Here is a 26,698-nt window from a genome sequence, read left to right as displayed (position 1 = left end):
ATGTTGATAAATGTAAAGTTATGCACTTGGGGGGCTAAGAATATGCATGCATCTTGCATACTAGGGGAGTACAACTGGGGGAATTAATGATTAAGGTTCTGGGTGTTCTGGTAGATCATAAGCTTAATAGCATGCAATGCCAAGCTGCAGTTTTGACAGGTACCCAGCTCCCACTTTCGCTTGGGCCGCCTAGGCGACTCAAGCTAAAGTTCTCCTCTCCCCCTCCCTCCCTCCCTGCACGTCACAGGTCCCAGAAGATTGCACGGCCATTGAGGAAGCGCGGCGTGACTCGCACAGTGCGCACCTGGCTGTGAATCCGCAAGCTGTCACAGCCGGGTGCCCACACTTGTAATACAGGGAAGAGGAGCGAGGGTTCGGGTGGCTGCATCCCTGGATCGTGGAACAGGTAAATGTGTACACTTTTTGTAGCTGCTGACTTTTTTAATAAACTTAAAACAAAACTCCGCTTTAAGAGCAGTATGTACAGCAGGGAGAGAGACCTAATTTTGCCCATGAGCAAATCATTAGTACGACCTTATCTGGAATATGCAGTTCCGTTTTGGGCACCAGTTCACAAAAAGGATATCGGGGAACTGGAGGAAGTTCAGAGAAGGGCAACCAAACTGATAAGAGGCACGGAGGAGCTCAGCCATGAGGATAGATTAGAGGAACTGACTTTATTCTCTCTTAAAGAAGAGATTAAGGGAGGATATGCTCAACATGTATAAATACATAAGTGGTCCATATAGAGAACTTGGTGTAGCGTTATTCACTATAAGGTCATCACTGAGGATGAGGTTGCATGCTTTACTTCTAGAGTAAAAGAGATTTGAGCTTCAAAAATAGAAAGGTTTCTTAGCAGTAAGAGCTGTGAAAATTTGTTCAGCTCAGTAGATTGCATTTATAAGAAAAAAAGAAAAGCCTTGATTCTTACCTAAATGTACATAATATGATACTAACATTTATATGTAAGTTGATTCAGGGAATATTGGGCTGCCTCTCGGGATCAGGAAGGAATTTATTCCCCTGCTGCAGCAAATTGGTTAATACTTTGCTGTGTTTTTTTTTTTTTTGCCTTCCTCTTGATCAACTGTGGGTATAGGAATGTATGACTTTTTTTTTTTTTTTTTTTTTTTTTTTTAATTTTTTTTTTTTTTTTAGGATTTTTCTTTCCCCACCCTTTTTGCATTGGTTGAACTAGATGGACTTGTGTTCTTCTTCTTTTCTTTTTTTTTTTTTTTTTTTTTTTTTTTTTTTCTTTTACCAGACTAACTAGCCTTACGGTATGTCAGAACAGAAAAAAAGTATGCATGTAACTTCTGCAACACCTGCACATTTTCCCATAGTTTTTCCCTGGTCTGCAAAGAAATGTACTCATTTTCTTTTGTGGAATGGCCATGCCACCACATGCCTTTTTGTGTAATGAAAGTTCAAGAATTGGTTTCAGCCCTGCCCAGTTGTTTGTGTAACTCCCACTTTGACCTCCATAGCATGGGCACTAAATAGTTCTATGTTTATTTAACAGACCTAAAGGGAGTAAATAAGATAATTTCATTGTAAGGTTTTACATATATGTCAAGTGAAGAAGTAAAATAAATGCCATCAGAATTCTGTTGTATAAATATGTGTGACTATATTTGTGCATAGCCTTACTATCCAAACTCCAATTTTATTTTATTTTTTTTTTACATTTCAGAGAACCATATTTTGGAAGATGTTAATAAATGTGTAATAGCTCTTCAGGAAAAAGATGTTGATGGATTGGATCGTACAGCTGGCGCAATCCGTGGGCGTGCAGCTAGAGTTATACATGTTGTCACCTCTGAGATGGATAACTATGAACCAGGAGTTTACACAGAAAAAGTTCTGGAAGCCACAAAACTTTTGTCAGACACTGGTATGATTTTAATACAATTGTCTGTAGGAATAGGTCCTGAATATCTCTAGCCTGGAAATGTTTTCTTTTAGCTACTAAAAAACCTGCATTATCAAACCTTTACAGAATAGTAAAATTAGTACTGAAATCACATCTGTCAGAATTAAAGCATAACTCTTGCATTTTGTGTTTTCTTGTACGGAAGTTTGGCCTGTATATTTTTCCCTGTATTAATGGTATATTGGCTTTTTTAATGCTGGATGCAATTTAACTCCAAGCACGTTTTGCACCCAAGTGGATCATATAAAATGGGATATTGATGTAATGTTAAAGGGAATATTAATGTGTGGTGGGGGACACCTTTTATCAGACATAAGAGGTTAAACTGATACTAAATAATGCATGCTTGTCTAGTAAGCTCAGTTTTAGGTTTCGTCCATATACAGACCCAATACTCAGCAAAGTGTAGAACACAGTCAGGGGAATTCGATAAACCATAACACTTTTTTGGTGATATTCCAGCAGGTACAGTAAATCTGTTGCCTGCACTGACCTTTGTCATGCAGAGGCATGATGGAATTTTAAAGAACATTGTAGACACTCTTTAGACATTCTCCTAAATGAGTACTAAACATGTATTGACATTTTTGCCTTCCTCCTTTTAGTTATGCCACGGTTCACAGAGCAAGTTGAGGCAGCAGTGGAAGCCCTTAGTGGAGAATCTAACCAGCAGATGGATGAAAATGAGTTTATTGATGCATCTAGACTGGTGTATGATGGCATTCGTGATATTCGAAAGGCTGTACTGATGATACGGGTATGATTTCGCTGTTGAGAAATAAGTTCAAATGGTAGCAATGAAATGGTAAAGAATCAGTCCAAAGTATTTCCAGTTTACTTTATCACACTTTTGGCTGTCAGTTGAGCCATTGTTCTTTTCATACTAACACTAGGTTCACACCTATGCGTTTTTTAGTGTGTTTTTCAAAAACGCACCACAGTCCATTTAACATAGTTTCCTATGGTGAACACAACCCCCCCCCCCCCCCCCCCCCCCCAATGTCGAAGGCATGGTCAGATAAGGGTCTGGTATAGATTTTGTGCGGGGTCCACGCCATTCATGCATACCCGTGTCGTCCCTTCAGAGCTCTGTTTCCGCGATCAGACGGCCGGTGGACGCGGAACTGCAAGGAAGACCGGGTGAAGGTGAAAGCGTCAGCAGTGACTGCACGCTGCTGGAGGACTTCATTCTAAGGTAAGTATTTCATAATGTGCTAGTATGCAATGCATGCTAGCGCATTATGCGATTGTCTTGCAGGGTTTCCAAAAAAGGTGTGGTTTACTACCGCTGTAAGGACGCAGCGGCCAGCTTCCTGGCCCGTTCCTTAACAACCAGCAATTCAGTTTGTTAAAGGGGGGGGGGGCGAAGGATTTGTCTACCTGACAGAATGGTCTGTCTGTCATCAGTTTGACCACAAACTGTTTTAGCAGTGAACTGCAGCAGTTTAGGCCCCTTTCACACGGGCAGGTAGAATTCAGCTTTTAGCTGCGGATAGATGAAGTTATCTACCACATCTAATCTCACACAATGCTTTCCTATGGCCCCATTCACACACTGTTTAGCAACTGTTTCATTACATGAGGTTTTGTGCGGTTAGAAAAAATAAATTTGACTGCGTCCAGGATAGATTTAGCGCAGGTAATCGCAGTGTACTATTTCACCTGTGGATAGCAGCGGCAACGAGGAAAGAAAAACAAGAAGCACATCAGAAATGGCAAGAATGTTCCACCACAGCTAAACACAGCAGCATGTAAACGCTACTAATTGCAATGTACAACTGCAAGTGATTGCTGTGCCTGGAGTCTTGGAATTTCAAAATGACAAAACATGCTTTTAACAGCGACAGAACAGCTGCCCTTGTGAAAGGCCTTATCCTCCCAATATGCTTTACAGACAATTGGCATATAAACATTGTATCAGTGTTGGTAAAATGTTAGACGATGTTGACCTCTTTTTGTAGCATACACGTTGCATTGTGTCCTAAAACTTTATTTGCCCTATTCTTAATCTGTAATTTTAAATTGTTCAAATTATTGTTATTATTATTATACAGGATTTATATAGTGCCAATAGTTTGAGCAGTGCTTTAGTATACAGTAGGGCAGACAGCACAATTCAATACAGAAGGAATCCGAGGGCCCTGCTCGTTAGAGCTTACAATTTAGGAGGGAGGGTCAAGTGATACAAAGGGTAATAACTGTGAGGGATGAGCTGATGAAGAAAATAAAAGAACAATTAAGTGGAGGCAGGGTAGGCTTCTCCGAAGAGAAAAGTTTTCAGGGATCGCCTAAAAGTAGATAGTTGGAGATACTCATTGGGACAGATTGGGGTAGGGTGTTCCAGAGGATGGGAGAGGTTCAGGAGAAACCCTGGAGGTGAATATAGGAGGAAGTAATGAGGGAGCTAGAGAGCAGGAGGTCTTGGGAGGAACGAAGAGGATGATTAGGTTGGTATTTTGAGACTAGGCTAGTCATGTAGCTGGGGGCAGAGTTGTGGCTGGCTTTGTAACTTATTAGTATTTTGAATTTAATTTGCAGCCAATGGAGGGGTTGGCAGAGGGGGGTAGCAGATGCTGAGCGGTTCATAAGCTGGATGAGTCTGGCAGCAGTATTCATGATGGACTGAAGAGGGGATGGTCTAATTTGAAGGTAAGCCAATGAGGAGGGAGTTGCAATAGTCGAGGCGAGAGATAACCTGGGAGTGAATCGGGAGCTTTGTGGTTTCATTGTTTAGAAAGGGACGTAGTTTAGAGATGTTGCGGAGGTTGAGGCGGCAAGCTTTGGAAAGTGATTGGATGTGGGGCTGAAAGGAGAGTTCAGAGTCCAGGATAACACCTAGCACCCTGGCATGTGGGGATGGGTGGCTGGTTGTGCCATTGCTCTTGACAGAGACGTCGGGGGAAGAGGCACGCGGGGGAGGAAATATTATGCAAAATCCTTGAGTTTTTGAAGATATAAACATTGTAGTGTTTGAGAAATGGCACTAAATGCATAACTTATATTTATTGTCATTTTGCACAGCAAAACATTCATAATTAAATATTTTGTTACAGACACCTGAAGAGTTGGATGATTCCGATTTTGAGACTGAAGATTTTGATGTAAGAAGTCGAACTAGTATTCAGACTGAAGATGACCAGCTAATTGCTGGCCAGAGTGCAAGAGTGAGTATTTTTTAAAATTATACAGTGCACATGCAAAGTCTGCATCTGAAAGATTTGTTTGCAAACGGTGTTGCAAATTCAGTTTGCCCTTCACCAGTTAGGAAACACTGAGGCAAAGTAACCAATAAAGATATATACGTATAGGAAACCAGAAATACAGTAATCAAATACCCCTTCACATTGTATAAAGAACAGGCGTGTAGAATTAAGACATAACCACTAATCTTTGCCAACACCGTAACAAAATGCACACTTGTATAATCACTATATAACCACTCATGTCTATCCCATAAGAGCTCCTAATGAAAAGGAGATAAAAGCAAACCAACACCAAAGTAATCTAAAAATCCATTTTACAGAAAGCATATTAAAGCTGAGTTCCACCCAATGGGCCTTCCAAAAATGGACCTTCCGCTTTCCCCCGCCCCCCCCTTCCTCCGGTGTCACATTTGGCACCTTTCAAGGGGGAAAAGATACCTGTCTAATACAGGTATTTGCTCCCACTTCCGGCGATAGATTGCCTCAGAATCTGCAGCGATCTATGCTATGCCCGACCCTAGCACACCCCTGTCTTCTGGGAGACACACAGGTCCCAGAAGACAGCAGGGACCAGTGAGGACACGCAGTGCGACTCGCACATGTGCAGTAGGGAGCTGTGAAGCTGTAAGGTTTCACTTCCTAATTCCCTTCCTGAAGATGCCTGCGCCTGCATCCAGGAGCCAAGGGACAGATCTGCTTCGGTGAAGGCGCCCTGGACAGGTAAGTGTCCTGATATTAAAAGTCAGCAGCTGCAGTATGTGTAGCTGCTGACTTTTTTCTTTCTTTTCTTTTTTCTTTTTTCGGTGGTACTCCGCTTTAAAGAGGAACTGCAGTCTGCTCACATAATTTGTAATAAAATCTATTTGCCATTCTGAAGCTTCCCTCCAACCACTTTGCATATTTTATATATACTGTGATTCTGTACTTGCCAAATATGCTGCAGAATTCTCCCTCCACTAAGCCTGGCTGCATTCATTTTAACTGTGGGCAGCTGAAGCTGCTGCCCGTTCACTTCCTGGATTTACATCGACACACAGGGGTACACCTGCAGCTCTCATTGGCCCTCTTATGACTCCTTCCCTCTCCCTTCCTGGCAAACTCTCACAAGAGAGCTGTGCATGATGTCATATGCCTATGCTTTTTACCAGAAGAGAAAAAGGAAATGGGCTGTATAAGGAATTTACTGGCAGAAAAAAAAGTTTTACTAGCCAAAGTCAAAACGACAAGGGCAGAGGATATTATTGAAAAAATTACTGAAGTTCCGCTTTAAATATAAATCTGCGTTGTGACCTAAATGTGCAATCCAAATTGTAAAAATTTTTTTTTTTCAGTGTATACAGACCACACAGTATATATTTGCTTCTGATTTGCTAGCTTCTGATAAATACTTGCAAAGATTGTGATATCTTGAGAAGACTGAATTATATTTGTTTAGGACCATAAGCCAAATCTGAAAGGGAAAAAAAAGCCACAGAGGTTTTGTGCAGAGTTTAAAATTATGAATGAATTCAGGTGAAGAATTGCCCTAAGGTCATCCATGGCACTTGCAGCAAACTGCAATTTAAGGCAGCATATTGGGTAACATAATATAAAAGTTGCATGGTACATTGACATTGAAGATCTGCCAGGTGGGTAAAATAGTGTTGACTGCTCAGAAGAGTAGGCAATCCGAGGGAGAGGTTGAAAGTAACCAAAAAAAATCCATTAGACAACAAATGTTTGATCTACGTGGGGAGGGGATATGATGACCCAGTTCCCCCTCACTCCCCTTTTCTTTAAAGGGTAAGTTCACCTTTACAGAAAAATACGTAGGGTGAACTTACACTGGACCCCTTCCCCATCGCACCCGGTCCCACTGTATCTGAAGCCGACGATCTCCCGCACAGACACTTAATCTCCTAAATGTACCTCGTAAAGGTACAGATAGGAGGCATTCTGATTGGTCGGCGCCATCACGTGGGCGGTGTCGACCAATCAGAACACACACAGCCTGTCCTGTCAGAGCTGGAGAAGAGGAGAGAATGTCGCAGGGATTTCAAATTCCCGGACCGGTAAATAAGCTATACGATGCGTCAGTGCGGCCTCAGATACTGCGGGATCGGGCGCGATGGGTAGGGGGTCCGTTACAAGTTCACCTTACATATATTCTGTAAAAGTGAACTTTACAGTTTTAATATTTTCTCAAATATGTCATCTGGGTGCAGTAACCTGTGTGGCTTGTAAAAAAGGACCACAAGGGGGCGCCAGCTAAGTGCAGCATCAATGGGCTTATTACAATTAAAAAGCCAAATGCAAACTTTTGCATTTGGCTTTTTAATCGTAGTAAACCCATTGATGCTGCACTTAGCTAGTGCCCCCTTGTGATCCTTTTTTGTAATTTCAGGATTCGTTCCCGTCTCAGGTTGAGCTGCCACAACACCCTTCCTATGGGATTTTTATGAACTCCTCATGAGCATTTTATGAACTACTATGCTACACAAGCGTGTCTTCACATTGATATCTAGGGAGATGGAGGCTAACTTGTGCATTTGTTTGCGCCACAATTTCTATTGTTTGAAGCTGTGTTAGGGGGGAAAAGGATAGAAAAGCAAGGTGTAGGGGAGAGGATGGGATGTGTTCAGCATTTTAGAGGCCATAGGAAGTTTTATGTGGTATGGGGCTTCAGAGATTTAAAAGTATGGTGGAATGGTCACATTGGGTGCAAATCTAGGATGGTGGAGTCCCAAATTTGGGAAAGCAGAGATTGTTTATACAGGAGTTTTACGGCATTCCTTTTTAACCTAATAGTTAGCAGGTGTCCAAGTGTTAGGCAGTAGATATATAGCCTCTACCAGACATTGCCAGTGTGAAGGCTCCTTTTTGGGTGGTTTAGAGGAGGCGACTTTTTTTTTGTTGGTATACTAGGGTATGTTTGAAAAGTGGGTCATATTGTCTTGGCTCATGTGAATTAATTCTTCTATATTGTAAATCAAACTACCCATGATTGCCAATTTCCGATCATGGGTGGATGTTGTGATTTCCAGTGTGTTATCAGGAATTTTCGTGCAACAAATGTATCAATGAGTCTTTGCATTGGTTTTGTGTTGTGGTGTAGTAAGAATGGGGCTGGATGGATGAGTATTGATGTCTGAGATTTTAGTCATGTGACAGCATAGCTCAGTCCAAAATGACTGAATCAGTGGGCAGTGCATGATTTTACTGCGTTTGTGCTGTGGTTTTTAAAGGACGTGGCTCAAAAACTCATTGTGGTTGCGTTTTACATCGTTTTCAATTCCTTTCAATGGGTGTTTTTAGTGCAGTTTTTTTTTTTTTTCAGTTCCCAAACATGCTTCAAAGATGCTGCAAGCAGGACTTTTTTTCACCGCAATAGAAGCGCAGCGCCCCAGTGTGAAACGCATTCATTGATTTTAAAGGGAAGCATTTTACTTGAGCTTGTCACGTGCTTTTTTTTTTTTTTTTTTTTTTTTTTTTTTAACCACAAAAGCGCTTGAAAATTTCCTCAGTGTGAAAGCAGCCTTAATGTTAATATATTCAAGTAATATGTGCAATGGCATTACAGCCAATGGAGTTTACAGTCTTTTGGGTTTTTTATATATTAGGCTACTTTCACACTGAGGAGTTTTACAGGCGTTTTTGAGCTAAAAATAGTGCCTGAAAAGCACCTGTAAACTGCCTCTTCTGCAGCCCCAGTGTGAAAGCCCGAGTGCTTTCAAACTGGGGCATTGCACTTGCAGGACAGGAAAAAAGTCCTGCAAGCAGCATCTTTGGGGTGGTGTGGGAGCGGTTTATACACCGCTCCTAAACCGCACCTGCCATTGAAATCAATGGGCACCGCTGCCAAAGAGCTTTGGCAGCTAGCGGCCGAAAAGTGCCGCTATAACGCTCCCCCCCCGCCCCAGTGTGAAAACAGCCTTAAAGTTGCACTTCTAAGGCTCCATGCACACTGGCTTAAAAATCGCTGCTTCTAACAGGAGTTTTGTGTTCTGCCTGTAGAAGCAGCTTTATGCTATCTTATGTGTCCATGCACATTAGGATGATTACAGGCATATTTTGAGCTCAACGTTTAGAGGCAAAAAAAAAAAAAACCTTTCTGGTTTGGGTTTCTAATTGGCGCTTTCTGACAGAACAGTAAACTCGTGTAAATGTGTGTAAACGGTGTACAAAAAATGCTCTATTTGAGTATTTTTTTCTGCCACGGTAACTGACTTTTTTTTTTTTTTTTTTTTTTTTTTTTTTTAAGCCCAGTTTGCATGGAGCCTCAATAATATATATTGCGTTTGGAAATTCTACAGAATTGCTTAAATAATGCATTACAATTTAAACCCATTAGGTTTAAGTCGACTATAATGTACTGAGGATTTTAGTTGATTAATGTATGCCTAAAACTAAAACAATTCAGATGACTAAAATACGCCTAAAACTGCATTTTAGTCGAAAGACTGTGACTAAAACAAAATTCGAAATTTGACATCAAAATGAACACTGGTTGAGACCACTTTCCGAATCTTTGAAGTGAGATAAACCTTTTAAAGATTTGGATTGAGCATGTGGATTGAGCTAGGCCAGCATAGACTGTTGAGCTTAAATGGGAAGTTGGGTCTGTTAACTACTTTAATACCGGCCACTTTTACCCCCTTCCTGCCCAGGCCATTTTTCATTTTTCAGCTTTCACACTTTGAATGACGATTGCGCGGTCATGAAACACTGTACCCAAACTAAATTTTTAGCATTTTGTTCACACAATCCAGTGGGCTTTTATTTTTTGCTAAATAAAAAAAGACTGAAAATTTAGGAAAAAAAGGCGTTTTTCTTCGTTTTGGTTATAAAATTTTGCAAATAAATGATCTTCATAAATTTAGGTCAAAATGTATTCTGCTACGTTTCTATGGTGAAAATCAAAATCTGTGTATATTTAGTCTACAGGAAAGTTGGAGTCCACAATCTCATTTCTTGAGGCCCGAAAATGCCAGGACAGTAGAAATACCCGCCAAATTGCCCCGTTTTGGAAAGTAGGCAGTCCAAGGTATTTAGTAAGAGGCATGGCAGGTTTTTTTTTGAAGTTGTAATTTTTTGGAAAATTAACAAATTAACCACTTCAGATCCGGGCCATTGCCAAATGACGGCAACAGCGCGGATCTAAAATACCGGGACGACGTCTGTTGACATCGTCCCCTTTCCTCGTTCCCAGCGCGCTCTCATGAGTGCGCCTCTGGGAAAATCTGTGTTGGCCGTGTCCCTTGGACACAGCCAATCACAGATCGCTGTAAACGGCTAATCACAGCGGCCGTTTACAGCGCGATCGCCGCCTCCAATGAGAGATGATCTGAAATGTAAACAATTGAGATCATCTCTCATTGCCGGCTCTCTCTCCTCACACAGAGACAGCGTATGAGGAGAGAGAGCTTCTGTGAGGAAATTTGTGACAAAGTGTGCCCAAAAAGTGCCCACAGTGACATCCATCTAATGCCATCTGTGCCCATCAGTGCGCATCTGTGCCATCTCATCAGTGCGCATCTTTGCCACCTCACCAGTGCCCATCTTTGCCACCTCACCAGTGCCCATCTGTGCCACCTCACCAGTGCCACATCAGTGCATATCTGTGCCCACCTGTGCCGCCTCATTAGTGTAAATCTGTGCACTCAATCAGTGCCCATCTGTGCCGCCTCATCAGTGCCCATCTGTGCGATCAGTGCCCATCTGTGCCGCCTCATCAGTGCATATCTGTGCCATCAATCAGTGCCAACTCATCAGTGCAGGCTTAGCACACACCTGTGCAATCTCATAACCACCAGCAGCCATGTCCACGGCCGAAGAGAGCAACGGTGAGCTCTTTTTCGGATTCCCTTTCCAATTTGGGTTCTGACGTAAATTATGAGCCAATCCTCAGTAGCGGAACACTAACAGACTCAGAGGAGGAAGAAACTCGGCCCTCCAAACGAAGGCGTTCTAGTGAGGAGGCAGTGGCATCCACCAGCACCGCAGTGGCATCCACCAGCACTGCAGTACCTCAGCAAGAAAGGCCAAGTACCAGTGGGGTGTCACCTCAGCCCCAAAGGGTTAGGTCCCATTCCTGCCTTCCCTATGCCCTCCAGAACCCCTTGTAGCGTTCCCCCTTTCACTGCCCAGCCAGGAGTCCAGGTGGATACAGAAAACTTTACCCCAATTAATTTTTTTAATTTAATTTTTACGGAGGACATGTTGGCGTCAATTGTTACCCAGTGCAACCTGTATGCACAGCAATTTATTTTGCAAAATCCCACATCATATTATGCCCGTCCTTATGAGTGGAGAGACCTGACAGTGGAGGAGTTCAAGGTTTTCTGGGCCTCACATTTAATATGGGGCTCACCAAAAAAAATGAATTCCGTTCCTATTGGTCAACCCACCACATGCCGCTCTTCTCCGCGGTAATGCCCAGAACCAGGTATCTGATGATAATGAGGTTCCTACATTTCAGCGACAATACCCAGTTCCCTCCCCGAAATGATCCAAATTATGACAGGCTTTACAAAATTCGGCCAATATTAAATTATTTTTCTGAAGTATTCCTCCAGCTGTTCACCCCCGGCCAACACATGTGTGGATGAGTCCCTTGTGAAATTTAGCGGCAGGCTTAAAATTAAGCAATTTATCTCCAGCAAAAGGGCCCGCTATGGGGTGTACAAACTATGTGACCGAGCCACAGGGTACACATATTCCTTCATAGTGTACGAAGGGAAGGACACCCAGCTGCAGCCCCCTAATTGCCCCGACTACTTGGGAACCAGCGGGAAAGTTGTTTGGGACCTCATATACCCCCTACTCGACAAAGGATACCACCTGTATGTAGACAACTTCTACACTTCTCTGCCCCTGTTCCACAACCTTCATCGGAAGAAGACGCCAGCATGTGGCACCGTAAAAAAGAATCGAAAGGGCTTTCCTCAAAGTCTTGTTAAGAAGTTGAGAAAAGGAGAAACGGCAAGTCTGCGTAACAAAGCGATTCTGACAGTGAAGTGGAGGGACAGAAGGGATGTGTATATGTTGTCTTCCATCCACAATAACACCTATGTGGAAATCCCCAGAAGGAATGGCCCCATCCAGAAACCCACATGCATCCATGAATACAATTCGTTTATGGGGGGTGTCGACTTCAACGATCAAATGTTGGAACCATACCTTGCTACAAGAAGGACATACCATTGGTACCAAAAAGTAGCAATTTATTTTTTTCAATTGGCCATATACAACTCCTATATCATTTACCGCAACTCCACCCAAAACCCCCAACCCTTCCTTGGCTACCAGGAGGAAATTTACACTGCCCTTATATCCCCGAACGGCCCACCAGAAAACATCCGATCAGATGTTAGTCGACTCTTCGAACGCCACTTTCCAGATAAACTCCCTCCCAAACCAACAGGCCAAAGACGTCAAAAAAGATGTAAGGTGTGTACCAGAGCAGGAGTCAGAAGAGACGCATCTTATTGTTTACAATGTCCTTCCCAACCAGGCCTCCGTATAGGTGAATGTTTCCGCCATTACCATACTTCACTAAATTATTAGTGAAGTATGGTAAACGTAATCCTCAGTTCTTGCCTTCACACCCCTTATGCCACTGCCTGCTCTGTAACTGACCCTGGCTTGTTATTCGACCACGCTTCTGCCTGCCGATTTTGTACATACTGCTGCCTGATCTGGAACTGACCCTGGACTGTTTGATCATGATATTTGCCTGCCTCTTGGACTGATCTTGTACCCTGCAACTGGACTAGTGGGATTCAACACAGGGGTCTCACATATGTGAGGGGCTCCAGAATAGTTTTTCTGGATGAAGAAAACAATTTTCTTTTCTCATTCCTAGATTAGGGTCTGGAGGCTTCAAAGAGATTTGGGTGGGAGAAGCCTCTACCCCTGTCCCAATTCTGTCCTGAACGAGGCCCTACTTCTGCCTGCTGCCTGTAGGACTTACTGCCGTCATGCCTCTGTTTGTCGCACTGACTACAGCACATGGACCTGCCTACTACCAGGACCAATATTTTGGCACTGCTGACAATCTCTGCCTGCTCTGGCACTGCATTGACCTATGGACAGTTTCCCTGCCTACTGCCTGTATTGACTATGGACAGTATTGCTGACTGAAAAATTGTGTTCGCTGTTGCTGACCGAGTCCCTGCCTGCTGCCTGGACCAGTGCTATCCTCCTGTGGACAACTGTACTACTAAAACCACAGGTAATCTTTTGTTTCTCTTTGCTGAGCATAATGTATTTTGGGGTGTAATTCTTGGTATGTGCATGCTATGTGTCCCTGGAACACCTGATGGTGTTCCTTGCATGTTGGATCTCTGTATGTGGTCAAGCTGTGTAAGTCTCACACATGTGGTATCGTTTTACTCAGGAGGAGTAGCAGAATGTATTTCGGGGTGTTATTTTTGCTATGTAAATGCTATGTGTTGGAAATATCTTATAAACGGACAACTTTGTGTAAAAAAAAAAAAAAAAATGCGTTTTCATTTTTTTCCACATTTTCCAAAAACTTCTGGAAAAAAATGAACCGCTCAAAAGACTCATTATGCCTCATAGATTATACGTTGGGGTGTTAGCTTTCCAAATTGGGGTCATTTTGTGGGCGTTTCCATTGTCCTGGTGCTCTAGGGCCTTCAAAAGTGTAATAGGTGGGTGAGAAATGAGATGTGTAATTCATGCTCCTAGAACACCTGATGATGCTCCCTGCATGTTGGGCCTCTGTATATGGCCAGTTAGTGAAAAAGTCCCACACATGTGGTATTGTAATACTCAGGAGGAGTAGCCGAATGTATTTTGGGGTGTCATTTGTGGTATGCACATTCCATGTGAGAGAAATAAGCTATTACAATGACAATTTTCTGAAAAAAAATATAAAAAATAAAAAAAAACCTTAATTTGCAAAGAATTGTGGGAAAAAATGACAACTTCAAATAACTCACCATGCCTCTTACTAAATACCCCGGAATGTCTACTTTCCAAAAAGGGGTCATTTGGGGGGCATTTGTACTTTCCTGGCTTGTTAGGGTCTCAAGAAATTAGATGGGCCTCAGTACATCAGGTGTGATCAGATGTGATCCTTTTTTTACAATTTGCAGTATAGCTTGTAGACTCTATAAATTTCACACAGACCACATAATATCCACTAATTTGGGTTATTTTTACCTTGATATGTAGCAGTATAAATTGTGGCCAACATTTATGAAGAAAAATTGCTAATTTGCAAAATTTTATCACAGAAATGAAGAAAAAAGCATTTTATTTCAAAATTTTCAATCTTTTTTCATTTATAGCGCAAAAATTAAAAAACCCAGAGGTGATCAAATACCACCAAATGAAAGCTCTATTTGTATGAAAAAAAGGACAAAAAAATTATTTGGGTACAGTGTTGCATGACTGAGTAATTGTCATTCAAAGTGTGAGAGCACTGAAAGCTGAAAATTGGTCTGGGCAGGAGGGGGGGTTTAAGTGCCCAGTAAGCAAGTGGTTAATAAAAAAAACTGTCACCAGATCATTACAGCATCCGTAGTGACCATACAGAAAAAAGTCTGTTTTTTACAAATGTGTGTTTTTTTTTTTTTTTGTTTTTTTGTTGTTTTTTTTTTTAACACACTATGATCAGAGCAATATGTTACCATAGTAACATTGTCTACTCTAGGGAAGTGATCAAATGATTGATTTTTTTCCTTACACATTGTTTATAGCAGTGAATTACATTGCTATATAAGCAGGCAAATTACTGTATGAAACTGAATCATGCAGTCTTTTTTTTTTTTTGCGATTAGCTGTGATTGGTCAAAGCAAATACATGGTACAGATGGCCTGGGTTGGTCCTGTTTGTATTATATGAGCAAATTGACCAATTGCAGCTAGAAACACGTTGGTGCACAATTGATTGCATGAAAAGCATCCATTGTGTACAACTGGCATGTGGTCTGCTGTGATTTGCCACGGTGGTCACATGGTACCGGCAGCGAGCAGACACACTAATCGGTCATCAGCTGTGTTCCGTAGACATAGCCAGTGGCGGATCGTGCCGCTGCGTGGCCCTGCGATCGGTGCTTCCTGACAAGATGTGCAGTTTGGATAGGAAAGTGCCCCGCCGTCATTTTTACTATAGGCTGGGTGGGAAGTGGTTAAGGAGTATGAGTTTAAAAATGTTGAGGGATTGTGCATATTGTTGCCTATATTGTGTTCTTTTTAGAAAGCTTCTCATCTAGAAGTATATCCAGAGTGGTATCGGGTGTTTTTTTTGTTCAGTGCGTTTTGTGGTTTATTTTTTGGTTTCTTTGACCTTAACACACTAAAGCACAATAGGCCATCAGCAATCAAACATAAATGATATCTGAATACATGTACAATTAGCAAGGATTTAATACAAAATTTCAAGTATGTAAGGTGTTAAAAACAAAGTCCAAAAAGAGCCTGTAGAGTCCATACAAAGTTTGCTGGAATGTAGTTCACAGCCGTAACTTTATATTATATTATATAATATTTATGCAGTTGGTAAGGAAATAAACACAGGCTCTATCAAAAATCAAAATACATAAAAAAAAAATTATGTAGTCACAGTGCTGTGCGTGTAGCTCAATGAAAAATGCAGGTAGGTGAACCAGAATGTCTGCACACAGTGCCCTTGGGTTCAGCAAAGCATCCCCTTTTGCTATGACTATTCAGGGCCTTCAATTCTTTGTCAAGTCCGTGCAAACAAGGGGAACAATTTGCACTGGTACATTATTGTAGACAATGGAGTTTCTTGCCCTGGACTGTTAGAGGATCTGTTCTAAGGCAGCAATCAATGTAAGCCCTTTGAAACTCAGTGGGGAATGACCAGCCCAAAAGAATATTAAAGTTTGGTGTAGGGCGAAGGTAAGTGGTCTGCCTCAGCCACTTCGGGTATGTCCCTCACCTTTGAGATTGTGCCCCTGTTGTCCAGGTGGTTAGCAGTCTTTTGGTTCTGGGCAACTGTTTCAATGCAGTTGTTGTAGAGCAACCTCTCCACCCACTATTATTATTATTATTATTATTATTATTATTATTATTATTATTTTTATTTTTGAACTCTACAATATTTACTAAAGATATGGTAAGGAAAAGGGACTATATCTCAACGGGGATGTAGTCCATTTTATTATAAAGTACGTTAAAATTTGACACCATTTTGTGTTTATTTTTTTTTCTTGTACACGTTTAAATACTCAGGCCTGAAGATTACTTAAATGATATTGTCCACAAAGCACAATATCTTTTAAAGGAAAATACCCCGTAGAATACCGAATATACTATAGTATAAGCTGAGTTTACACATTTTTTTTTTTTTTTTTTTGTGCTTAAAAAGCCCCCCTCGGCTTATACTCAAGTCACCCTGCCTCACTGTGCCCATCTGCAGCCTGATGCACCTGATCTCCCGGAGCTGTGACGTGCAGTCTAGTTGGCAGCCGTCCAGTGTAACAAAGCTGCTGGGAAACTGAATCAGTGTTCCATCACGGACGAGGAGGAGGCGGGGCTTTGTTACACTGGACGGCCGCCGACTAAACTGCATGTCACAGCGCCGGTGTTCTGGAGAATCAAGTACATGAGGCTGCAGATGGGCAAAGTGAGGCAGGGAGAGGGACACAGTGAGGCTGCAGATGGGCATCGTTGACCCTCTTTTCCACTCACAGTAGCTGCTGCATTTCTCACCCTAGGCTTGTACTTGATTCAATAAGTTTCCCAGTTTTTTGGGACAAAATTAGGTGCCTCGACTTATATTCGGGTCGACCTTATACTCGAGTATATACGGTAAGTTATTGGTAGCTTTGTTTATTTATGTTGTATGATGTTTACGCAATGGTTTATCAAGCGCAAAATTTCAGTAAAAAATACTTAAGTTAATTTTATTCATACAGTACAGGACACAGAGTATTCAGAGTGCCTTGGTTATAGGCTCGTACTTTCAGGTGATTGGACACTGACAAAGCTTTTGAGGACATGCCTCTTGGGCGTCTCCCCTATAATCCTAGTCCACTATGTGGCTCTATAGTTCTCAGCTTTTTGCTAGTGTCCTGAGGTAATGACCTCTTCTCCCTTTCAGAAATCATTCTTAGCTTGACTAGTTTATTATTTCATCTTCGGATTTTTTAATCAATCACTGTCTTCTAATGCCACAATAGAAGCCGTACACCTGGATTAGTGCAACCTCTGTAAAACCTTGGGAGTTATACCTGGACCCCACACCATAAATACGGTTTGTAATATTGCTTCAGGCACTTGATCCTGCACAGGCGCTCACCTAAATCTTAGTCAAGTCCATTTATATCTGCCAGTCTAACGCTACCCTCTCCGCAGACTGACAATGCTACTGTCCAAAGGTGTGTACTTTACTACTTCATTCAGAATACAGACACTCAGTTGTGTTACTGGCTGGATTACCAGGCAAAATAAAGCAAAACAAGCCTAAAAAAAAACTAATGCAGCCACCAGATCTAAGGATTGGTAAGCTGCAATATATTACATTTTTTGTTTTGTTTTAATGCAGCCATCTCTGTCCAGGGCTCCAAAATGCTAGGCCCCTTCTATCTCCGTCTCTAGCTGAGTCAGATATTGATATGCCCGTCCTAGAAGAGGTGGATATAAGGGAATGTAGAAGAAATCTGAGGCAGTGTTGTGGGGGGCTGCAGAGGATTTCCCGCTCCCAGATGACTAGAGACCTGCAGCTTCACGCAAGATACTTGCTAATGTGGATAAGCTCACTTTTTTGCTGTGCGCAAAAGCCTCGGTTTTGTCACACTTGATTCTCCTCTATCTCGCCATGCCTCTTTGGGTGCAAAGAGACCCGCAAAACCTAAAAAGACATAGAATGGGCAATCTGTAATGATTGTCAATACAGAAAACATTTTTACTCCCCCCTAAAATCATTACCAAACGCTATCCAGTGGATGGAGAGCGTTCATTAATAAGTTGTATTGGAAGTTGATCCTGCCTTCAGTTTGCAACATCTCACTGTACCAATTGAAGATGTTCCTTCGTTCAAAGATTCTGCAGATTGGAAGTTTTAGATGCTCCTAATCACTTGCCTACTGGACACTTATACCCTCTCTCTGCCCAGGCCAATTTTCAGCTTTTGGTGCTCACACTGACAATTAGTCATGCAACACTGCACCCATATGACATTTTCATTTTTTGTCTTTTTTACACAAATAGAGCTTTCTTTTGTTGGTATTTAACCACTTCAGCCCCGGAAGATTTAGTTGCTTAATGACCAGGCCATTTTTTGCGATATGGCACTGCGACTGCGTCACTTTAACTGACAATTGCGCAGCAGTGCGACGTTGTACCCAAACTAAATTGACGTCCCTTTTTTTCCCCCCCACAAATAAAGCTTTCTTTTGGTGGTATTTGATCATCTCTGCGGTTTTTATTTTTTGCACTATAAACAAAAAACAGACCATTTTGAAAAAAACACAATATGTTGTACTTTTTGCTATAATATCCCCAATTTTTTTTTTTTCCTCATTTTAGGCCAATATGTATTCTACATATTTTTGGTAATAAAAATTGCAATAAACGTATATTGGTTTGCGCAAGTTATAGCGTCTACAAAATAGGGGAAAGATTTATGGGATTTTTATTTATTTTTTTACTAGTAATGGCGGTGATCAGCGATTTTTGTCGGGACTGCAACATTATGGCGGACAGATTGGACACTTTTGACATTTTTGGGACCATTGGCATTTATAATAGCGATCAGTGCTATAAAAATGCACTGATTACTGTGTAAATGTCACCGGCAGGGAAGGGGTTAACAGGACGATCAAGGGGTTAACTCTGTTACCTAGGGAGTGATTCTATTTGGGGGGGGGGGGAGAGACTGCCTGGGTGAGGAGAGCGATCGTTCATACTTGGTATGAACAACAGATCACTCTCCTCACCCCTGACAGCACGGAGATCTGTCCATTTACATTGACGGATCTCTATTCTGTCTGCATGGAGCGATTGCAGGGGCACACGCATCGGCTACGGCGTTGCGCCGTGGGCACATGCAATCACCCCCTAGTGATCAAAAGGTGAACCGATGTACAGCTACGTTGGTTCGCCCAGGGGAACCAACCTGCTGCAGTACAACTGTGGCGGCTGGTCGGGAAGGGGTTAATCAACACGGGGTTTTTTATTTGCAACATTGAGACCAAAAAATGTTTGTTTTAAAAATGCGTTTTTCTTAGCTTGTTATAACATTTTGCAAATAAAGTAACTTTTCTTCATAAATTTTGACCAAAATTTATACAAAATTGGTGTATATTTGGTCTGTGTAAAAGTTACTCTACAAGCTAGCACCCCAAAACACATTATGCTACTTCTGAGTATGTCAATACCACATGTGTGAAACGTTTACACCGCCTGGCCACATAGAGAGGCCCAACATGCAGGGAGCACCTTTAGGTGTTCTAGTGGCATAAATGATGCATCTAATTTCCTGACTATATATCACACTTTTGAAGGTCCTGGAGTACCAGGACAATGGAAACAAACATCCCACCGTTTATTCTTTGAAGCATAATGAGTCTCTTGTACATGTCATTTTTTTTTTTACACAAGTTTTCAAAAAATGTGTAAAGAAAATGAAAAAAAATTAGATTTGTGTTTTATGTCCCCAGAACACCGAACACATAGCGTGTACATAACAAATCTTACACCCCTAAATACATTCAGCTGAGCAAAGTGTAAACAAAAGATTATCTGGTTTTAGTAGTGCAGTTGTCCATAAAGGAGAGCATTGGTCCAGGCAGCAGGCAGGGACATGGTCAGCGGCAGCAAAAGCAATTTTCTAGGAAGCAGATGGGAATACTGTCCATAGTCAGTACAGGCAGCAGGCAGAGATATTGTCAGCACAGCCAAAGCATTGGTCCAGGCAACAGGCGGAGATATGGTCAGCAACAGCCAAACAAATTGTCCAGGCAGAGACCTGGTCAGCTCAGCCAAAATATTGGTCCTGATAGTAGGCAGGAACATGGACTCTAAAACAAATAGCAGGCAGAGGTGTGGTCAGTTCATGTGGCAGGCAGAGGTATGATGGCAGTACGTTTTAAGGCCTCTGTCAGGTAAGAACTGGACACGGGTAGAGGCTTCTCCCACCCAAATCTCTTTAAAGCCTCCGGTCTCCAGACCCTAATTCGGGAATTACAAAACCCAGAGAAAAACAAAAACCTAGTTTTCTCCATCCGGAAAAACTATTCTAAAGCCCCTCACATATGGGAGACACCTGTGTTATGAATCCCACTACTATAGTAGCCGGGTAAAAGACCAGTCCAAGCACCAAGCTAAAAACGTGGTCAATAAACAGTCCAGGGTCCGTTCCAGGGCAGGTAGAGATATGTCAGTTTAGGCGGCAAGCAGAAGCGTGGTCGAATAACAGTCCAAGGTCCATTCCCAAGCAGGCAGACGTATGGACAAGAAGGCCTCCATGCACAGTTTAATTTGGCAACTATGTGGCAAATGAGGTTTAACGTTGATAAATGTAAAGTTATGCACTTGGGGGCTAAGAATATGCATGCATCATACATCCTAAGGGGAGTAAACCGGGTCAATCTATGGTGAAGGATCTTTGTGTTTTTGGTAGATCACAAGCCTAATAGCATGCAATGCCAAGCTGCAGTTTCCAAAGCGAGCAAAGTCCTTTCTTGTCTTGCAAGGTATAGATATCATTTTGCCCCTGTACAAATCATTAGTAAGACTTCATCTGAAATATGCAGTTCAGTTTTGGGCACCCATTCACAAAAAGGATATTGGAGAACTGGAGAAAGTGCAGAGAAGGGCAACCAAACTGATGAGAGGCATGGAGGAGCTGAGCTATGAGGAAAGATTAGAGGAACTGAATGTGTTCTCTTGATAATATCCCCCCTTAATCTCCTATTCTCAACATGTATAAATACATAAGTGGTCCATATAGTGAACTTGGTGTTGAGTTATTCACTGTAAGGTCACTCTTTACATCTGTAGGAAAAAGATTTAATCTCCAAATAAGGAAAGGTTTCTTCACAGTAATAGCTAGCTGTAAAAATGTGGAATGGACTCCCTCAAGAGCTGGTTCTGGCTAGCTCAGTAGCTTGCTTTAACTGCCTCCGGACCGCCCGAATACAGTTACTGCGGCAGGGCAGCCCAGATGCGCAAAATCTCATACCTGTATGAGGGGGCGCACGCCGCTCCCACTGTGGCCGCCACGACCCGCCGAACCTTCACAGGAGAGAGGGAGCAGCGGTGTGCTGATGTAAACAAAGCACACCACTGATCTGTCAGGGAGGATAAGTGAGAGATCGCGTTTCAGCTAATTTTTAACCAACTGCTAGGAGACTCGCCATCTACAGGCGATTGAAATTGACAGGGTCCACAGAATACCAATTTCCAGGGATCTGTCTCAAGAGACTCCCTGCGATGTGCTATGCCGAGTCCACTTGTCACTGTGAAAGAAACTATCACGCGGGTTGCCTGGCAGAGAGAGTTTGGCCTGTTTCATTGACATGCTCAATATGTTTGTATGTCCCTTACTTATAACCTTGGCCATTTCACTATGTTTTAAATTATTTGTAACCAAATAACGTATTTGACTTTATTCAGTGGTTTGCACCTCTATTACTTAGGTAGCCCTTCTTTTCTTCCCCCCTCTGGGGTATCTTTCTATATGCATTAGAGCTGAGTTACAGGACTAAACAAAATTGAGGTGCATAAATACAACAGGGTGATCTAAACTAAGCCTTTTTAAACAATATTTTTATGCTTGCCTGGCAGAGAGGCCCACTGTATTTTTATGGCACTCGGATACAGCTTTTTTTCTGATCTTTTTAGGCACACCTTATATCTCTGGGCCTTGCTGAAACCGCTTCTGGAACTATTTTGCTCTTCTGGGGGTACTTACAATTGGAGATACCCGCTCTCCCTGCTGGTTAAAAAGGATAACCGGTCCTTTTCCTTGTACAACCCATCCCAGCTACAACAGATCTTCTTGTTTTTGGACTTTGAGGTCATAGATGTTCCAGACTGGAGTGCCCTGCCGAGAGCCTGGCAGGCCCAGACAGCCCAACAGCCGAAACCACAGCGAGCATGCCTGCCTTGTCTGCCGAGGGCCCGTTTCAGCCCTGATGCTCCTGAAGATTAAGCTGGTTGCTTTCTGTGTGCCTTTTGGCCTATGGAACTTCTCCATTTAATGTTTAAACTCAAGTCTTATTCTATTTAGCTTCAGACGACTCCTTGAAAAGATGACCTCTTGCTTTCATGTCTACCACTTCTTTAATTATGGGGGGGTGAGCTCTCATGCTGATTTTTTTTTAGTTCAGTGCACCCCCTCATTTGCAATACGAGACTGGTGGTGACTCACCGAGTGCTATGGGAAGCCATTGTTGGGGGGGGGGGGGGGATCTCCTACTTCCAGGTTTGGTTGGCTGGCGATCAATTCGCCTTTCTGTGGGGGGGGGATTCTCCCCGTCAGTCTTCACAAAGGGGCTTCTAACTTGGGTTCTTGCAGTTTTTCTTTTCTTTATGATATGTTCCTTATCTGTATAGATTTTATATGCTTGGGTGGGCTCCCTTGATGCATTTGATTTTGTGTATGAGCTGTTTGTTGTTAAGCTTCTTTAATATTATTTTACACAGGGCAGCTGCATTGTGAACCCTATGTACTTTATGCTCATTTGTGGCACAGCTGCCATAGGGAGACTTGGGTGTTGTCCTTCCGTTGTCCTATGGGGGCGAGAGAACAGCACGGACCTCATTCTTGGAAGCACCTGCTCCCTCGGCCTGAGACTCACGGTTGACGTGGGCAGGGTTCTGCGGCAGGCATGCTTCGGCTCACAGACCAGGAGATGAGCCTTTTCGCAAAACTGAGCCCAGGTGCATACAGTTTACTGTTTACTATTTCTGGTTATTGCTGACCCACCGCATAGCTGAGTGGTAAATGTGGAGGGAATAAATTGTTTTTTTTGATTGCTCTCATCCATGGTTTATACAAGGATCCTAGAGGAGTACCGCTTGGAGATGTGGTCGAATATGTTTACTGGGGCATATTACACCTGCTGGGAATATAATGGATACTGGGTAAATGCATCACACATCCACTTTGTTTTCTCAAAAAGTCTGCTAATGGTGTGGATAGTTATTGGTATTCAGTTAACAGGAATCCGCCTCAGGTGCCAGCATATCTCAGTGTACTGAATTTGTTGTCTACTTCCCCCACAATACACGCTTCTCCTCGTTTGGAGGATAGATAGAAGTGTGGCAATATTTTTGATTTTGTTCTGACGGGATCTGAGAGCCGCATCTCGTTAGATGTCTTTCTTATCAATTGCTAGATCTTGCTTTAGCAAACTTTTCTCCATATTTTTTTTTTTTTTTGGTCCTCCCTCTCTTTCACCAGCAGATCACCCTGGGGATTACTTCTTATACAGGCCCCAACATGACCTGCTTATTTTTGACCTCTTCTAAAGGGTCTTAACAGTCTGGAACAATGTACCAAAGTTTTAGCAGAACTGTGGAGATTCACTTTAAAAGGGGCAATATCCCTAAACTAAGCAGCCGTAGATTTCCCACTACATACCATTGTGCCTCTCCAGACTCAAAATCCAAGGGAGCCCCAATTCTGATATCTAATCCACTTCCCTGTAAAGAGACTCAGGTTGAGGATGACACTGGTCGTTTCTTAATGGTTAAAGGGCTCCTTTGTGAGCACAAAGTGATTTTGGCCTGTTTGTACCTACCAAATGAAAATCAGATCTCCGCTCTGATCCCGTATTTGACTCTAATAGAACAGCACAAGGAGGGATTGGTACTATTAGGAGGTGATTTACAGTGGGGACGGAAAATATTCAGACCCCCTTAAATTTTTTTTCCTCAATGTACACACAGCACCCCTTATTGGCAGAAAAACACAGAATTGTTGACATTTTTGCAGATTTATTAAAGAACTGAAATATCACATGGTCCTTAGTATTCAGACCCTTTGCTGTGGCACTCATATATTTAACTCAGGTGCTATTCATTTCTTCTGATCATCCTTGAGATGGTTCTACACCTTCATTTGAGTCCAGCTGTGTTTGATTATACTGATTGGACTTGATTTGGAAAGCCACTCATCTGTCTGTATAAGACCTTACAGCTCACAGTGCATGTCAGAGCAAATGAGAATCATGAGGTCAAAGGAACTGCCTGAAGAGCTCAGACAGAATTGTGGCAAGGCACAGATCTGGCCAAGGTTACAAAAAAAATTCTGCTGCACTTAAGCTTCCTAAAAGCACAGTGGCCTCCATAATCCTTAAATGGAAGACGTTTGGGATGACCAGAACCCTTCCTAGAGCTGGCCAAACTAAACTATTGGTGGAGAAGAGCCTTGGTGAGAGAGGTAAAGAAGAATCCAAAGATCACTGTGGCTGAGCTCCAGAGACGCAGTCGGGAGATGGGATAAAGTTGTAGAAAGTCAACCATCACTGCAGCCCTCCACCAGTCGGGGCTTTATGGCAGAGTGGCCCGACGGAAGCCTCCCCTCAGTGCAAGACACATGAAAGCCTGCATGGAGTTTACTAAAAAAAAAAAACACCTGAAGGACTCCAAGATGGTGAGAAATAAGATTCTCTGGTCTGATGAGACCAAGATAGAACTTTTTGGCCTTAATTTTAAGCGGTATGTGTGGAAAAAAACAGGCACTGCTCATCACCTGTCCAATACAGTCCCAACAATGAAGCATGGTGGTGGCAGCATCATGCTGTAGGGGGTGTTTTTCAGCTGCAGGGACAGGACGACTGGTTGCAATCGAGGGAAAGATGAATGCGGCCAAGTACAGGGATATCCTGAACGAAAACCTTCTCCAGAGTGCTCAGGACCTCAGACTGGGCCGAAGGTTTACCTTCCAACAAGACCATGACCCTAAGCACACAGCTAAAATAACGAAGGAGTGGCTTCACGACAACTCCGTGTCTGTTCTTGAATGCCCTGACTTAAACCCAATTGAGCATCTCTGGAAAGACCTAAAAATGGCTGTCCACCAACGTTTACCATCCAACCTGTCAGAACTGGAGAGGATCTGCAAGGAGGAATGGCAGAGGATCCCCAAATCCAGGTGTGAAAAACTTGTTGCAGCTTTCCCAAAAAGACTCATGGCTGTATTAGATCAAAAGGGTGCTTCTACTAAATACTGAGCAAAGGGTCTGAAGACTTAGGACCATGTGATATTTCAGTTTTTCTTTTTTAATAAATTGCAAAAATGTCAACAATTCTGTGTTTTTCTGTCAATATGGGGTGCTATGTGTACATTGAGGAAAAAAATAAACTTTAAATGATTTTAGCAAATGGCTGCAATATAACAGAGTGAAAAATTTAAGGGGGTCTGAATACTTTCCGTCCCCACTGTAAGTTTAGTCTTAGACCTGACATTGGATGTGTCTTGTGGGGCATCTCATCTGTCACACTTGAAACTGAGGAAGCTTAAATCCCTCCTGCATGATCATTAACTGATAGCTGGAGGGCCCTCAATCCCCAGGAATGAGACTTTTTTTTTTTTTTTTTTTTTTCCTCCCCCGCTTCACAAAATTTACACCAGACTGGATTATGTTCTAATATCAATCGGCTCCCCCACTCCTTGCCTCAGCTGCTATAGGCTCATTCACTATGTCAGATCCTGTCCCTACCATTTGTTTCCTTGAGTTTTGGCAGAGGTGAACTAGGAGAATGGCACTGGAACTTGAACAAATCTTTCCTACATGACGCTTTTTAAATAAGTCATCTTTCTAGAGACTTAACATGTTACTTCTCCGTCAATAACAATGGGGATACTTCTCCCATTAATTTGTGGAACGCTCACAAATGCGTAATGCGGTGGACTTTCATTAAGTTAGGGACACAGCAGAAAAAGCTGCTCGCGGACATTCATAAACTCAAAAGTTTTCATAAGGCCTTGCTTGCACTGCACAACCAGTAGAAGACCAACTCTCGGCGTTGAGAGACCAAACTGAATTCATCGTTGGCTGATAAAGCTAAAGCAGCAAGATGCAGGCTAGTGTTTTTATGAATTTGCCAAAACAAACCCAGAAGGATTCTGTCGAATGCCATACGGCTACTAGGGCAAGGGCATATATTGCACACATTGACGAAAGAGGATCCCCCTCACTGTCTGAAGTCTTTCAGGAGAATTTCTCCCCCTGGCTTGTCTCTCTACGTCCTAGATCTCCAGCGCTGGCATAAGAATTCTTTCTCCTGGCTTAGTAGGAATAGTATCTTAAAGATGGCTGTTTTGCCAAAATTATTGTACCTCTTCCAAACATTACCAATAGCTGTCGCACGTCGCTTTCTACAGTCGCTCCGTAGGGAGTTTTTGAACTTCCTCTAGGGCTACAAATAAGACTCTCATCATATCCTGACCTTACCAAAAGACCAGGGTGGGAAAGGGTTCCCTGACCCATTTAAATATTTCTGCGCGGTCCATTTAACCAAAGCCCTAGCCTTGATCAAGCATTATTCAGAGGAGTGAGTAGGGGTGGAACTGGCCCTGTCACCCTTTCCACTTCCAACTTTGTTGTGGCAGACTTCTACCCTGCCGGTG

At 42.5% G+C, this 26,698-nt stretch overlaps 1 protein-coding gene across 1 annotated transcript in view; it reads left to right on the top strand.

Annotated features, from left to right (window-relative positions):
• Nucleotides 1-26,698, top strand: part of CTNNA1 (catenin alpha 1) — a 215,180-nt gene that overhangs the window by 152,287 nt on the left and 36,195 nt on the right. Inside the window, 3 exon segments of the mRNA XM_073620754.1 lie at nt 1,697-1,897; nt 2,542-2,693; nt 4,990-5,100. Coding sequence (XP_073476855.1) covers nt 1,697-1,897; nt 2,542-2,693; nt 4,990-5,100 — 464 coding nt within the window.

Source organism: Aquarana catesbeiana, linkage group LG03 (assembly GCF_042186555.1).
Source record: "Aquarana catesbeiana isolate 2022-GZ linkage group LG03, ASM4218655v1, whole genome shotgun sequence".
Lineage (NCBI taxonomy): Eukaryota > Metazoa > Chordata > Amphibia > Anura > Ranidae > Aquarana > Aquarana catesbeiana.
This window is presented reverse-complemented; position numbering and strand designations above follow the sequence as displayed.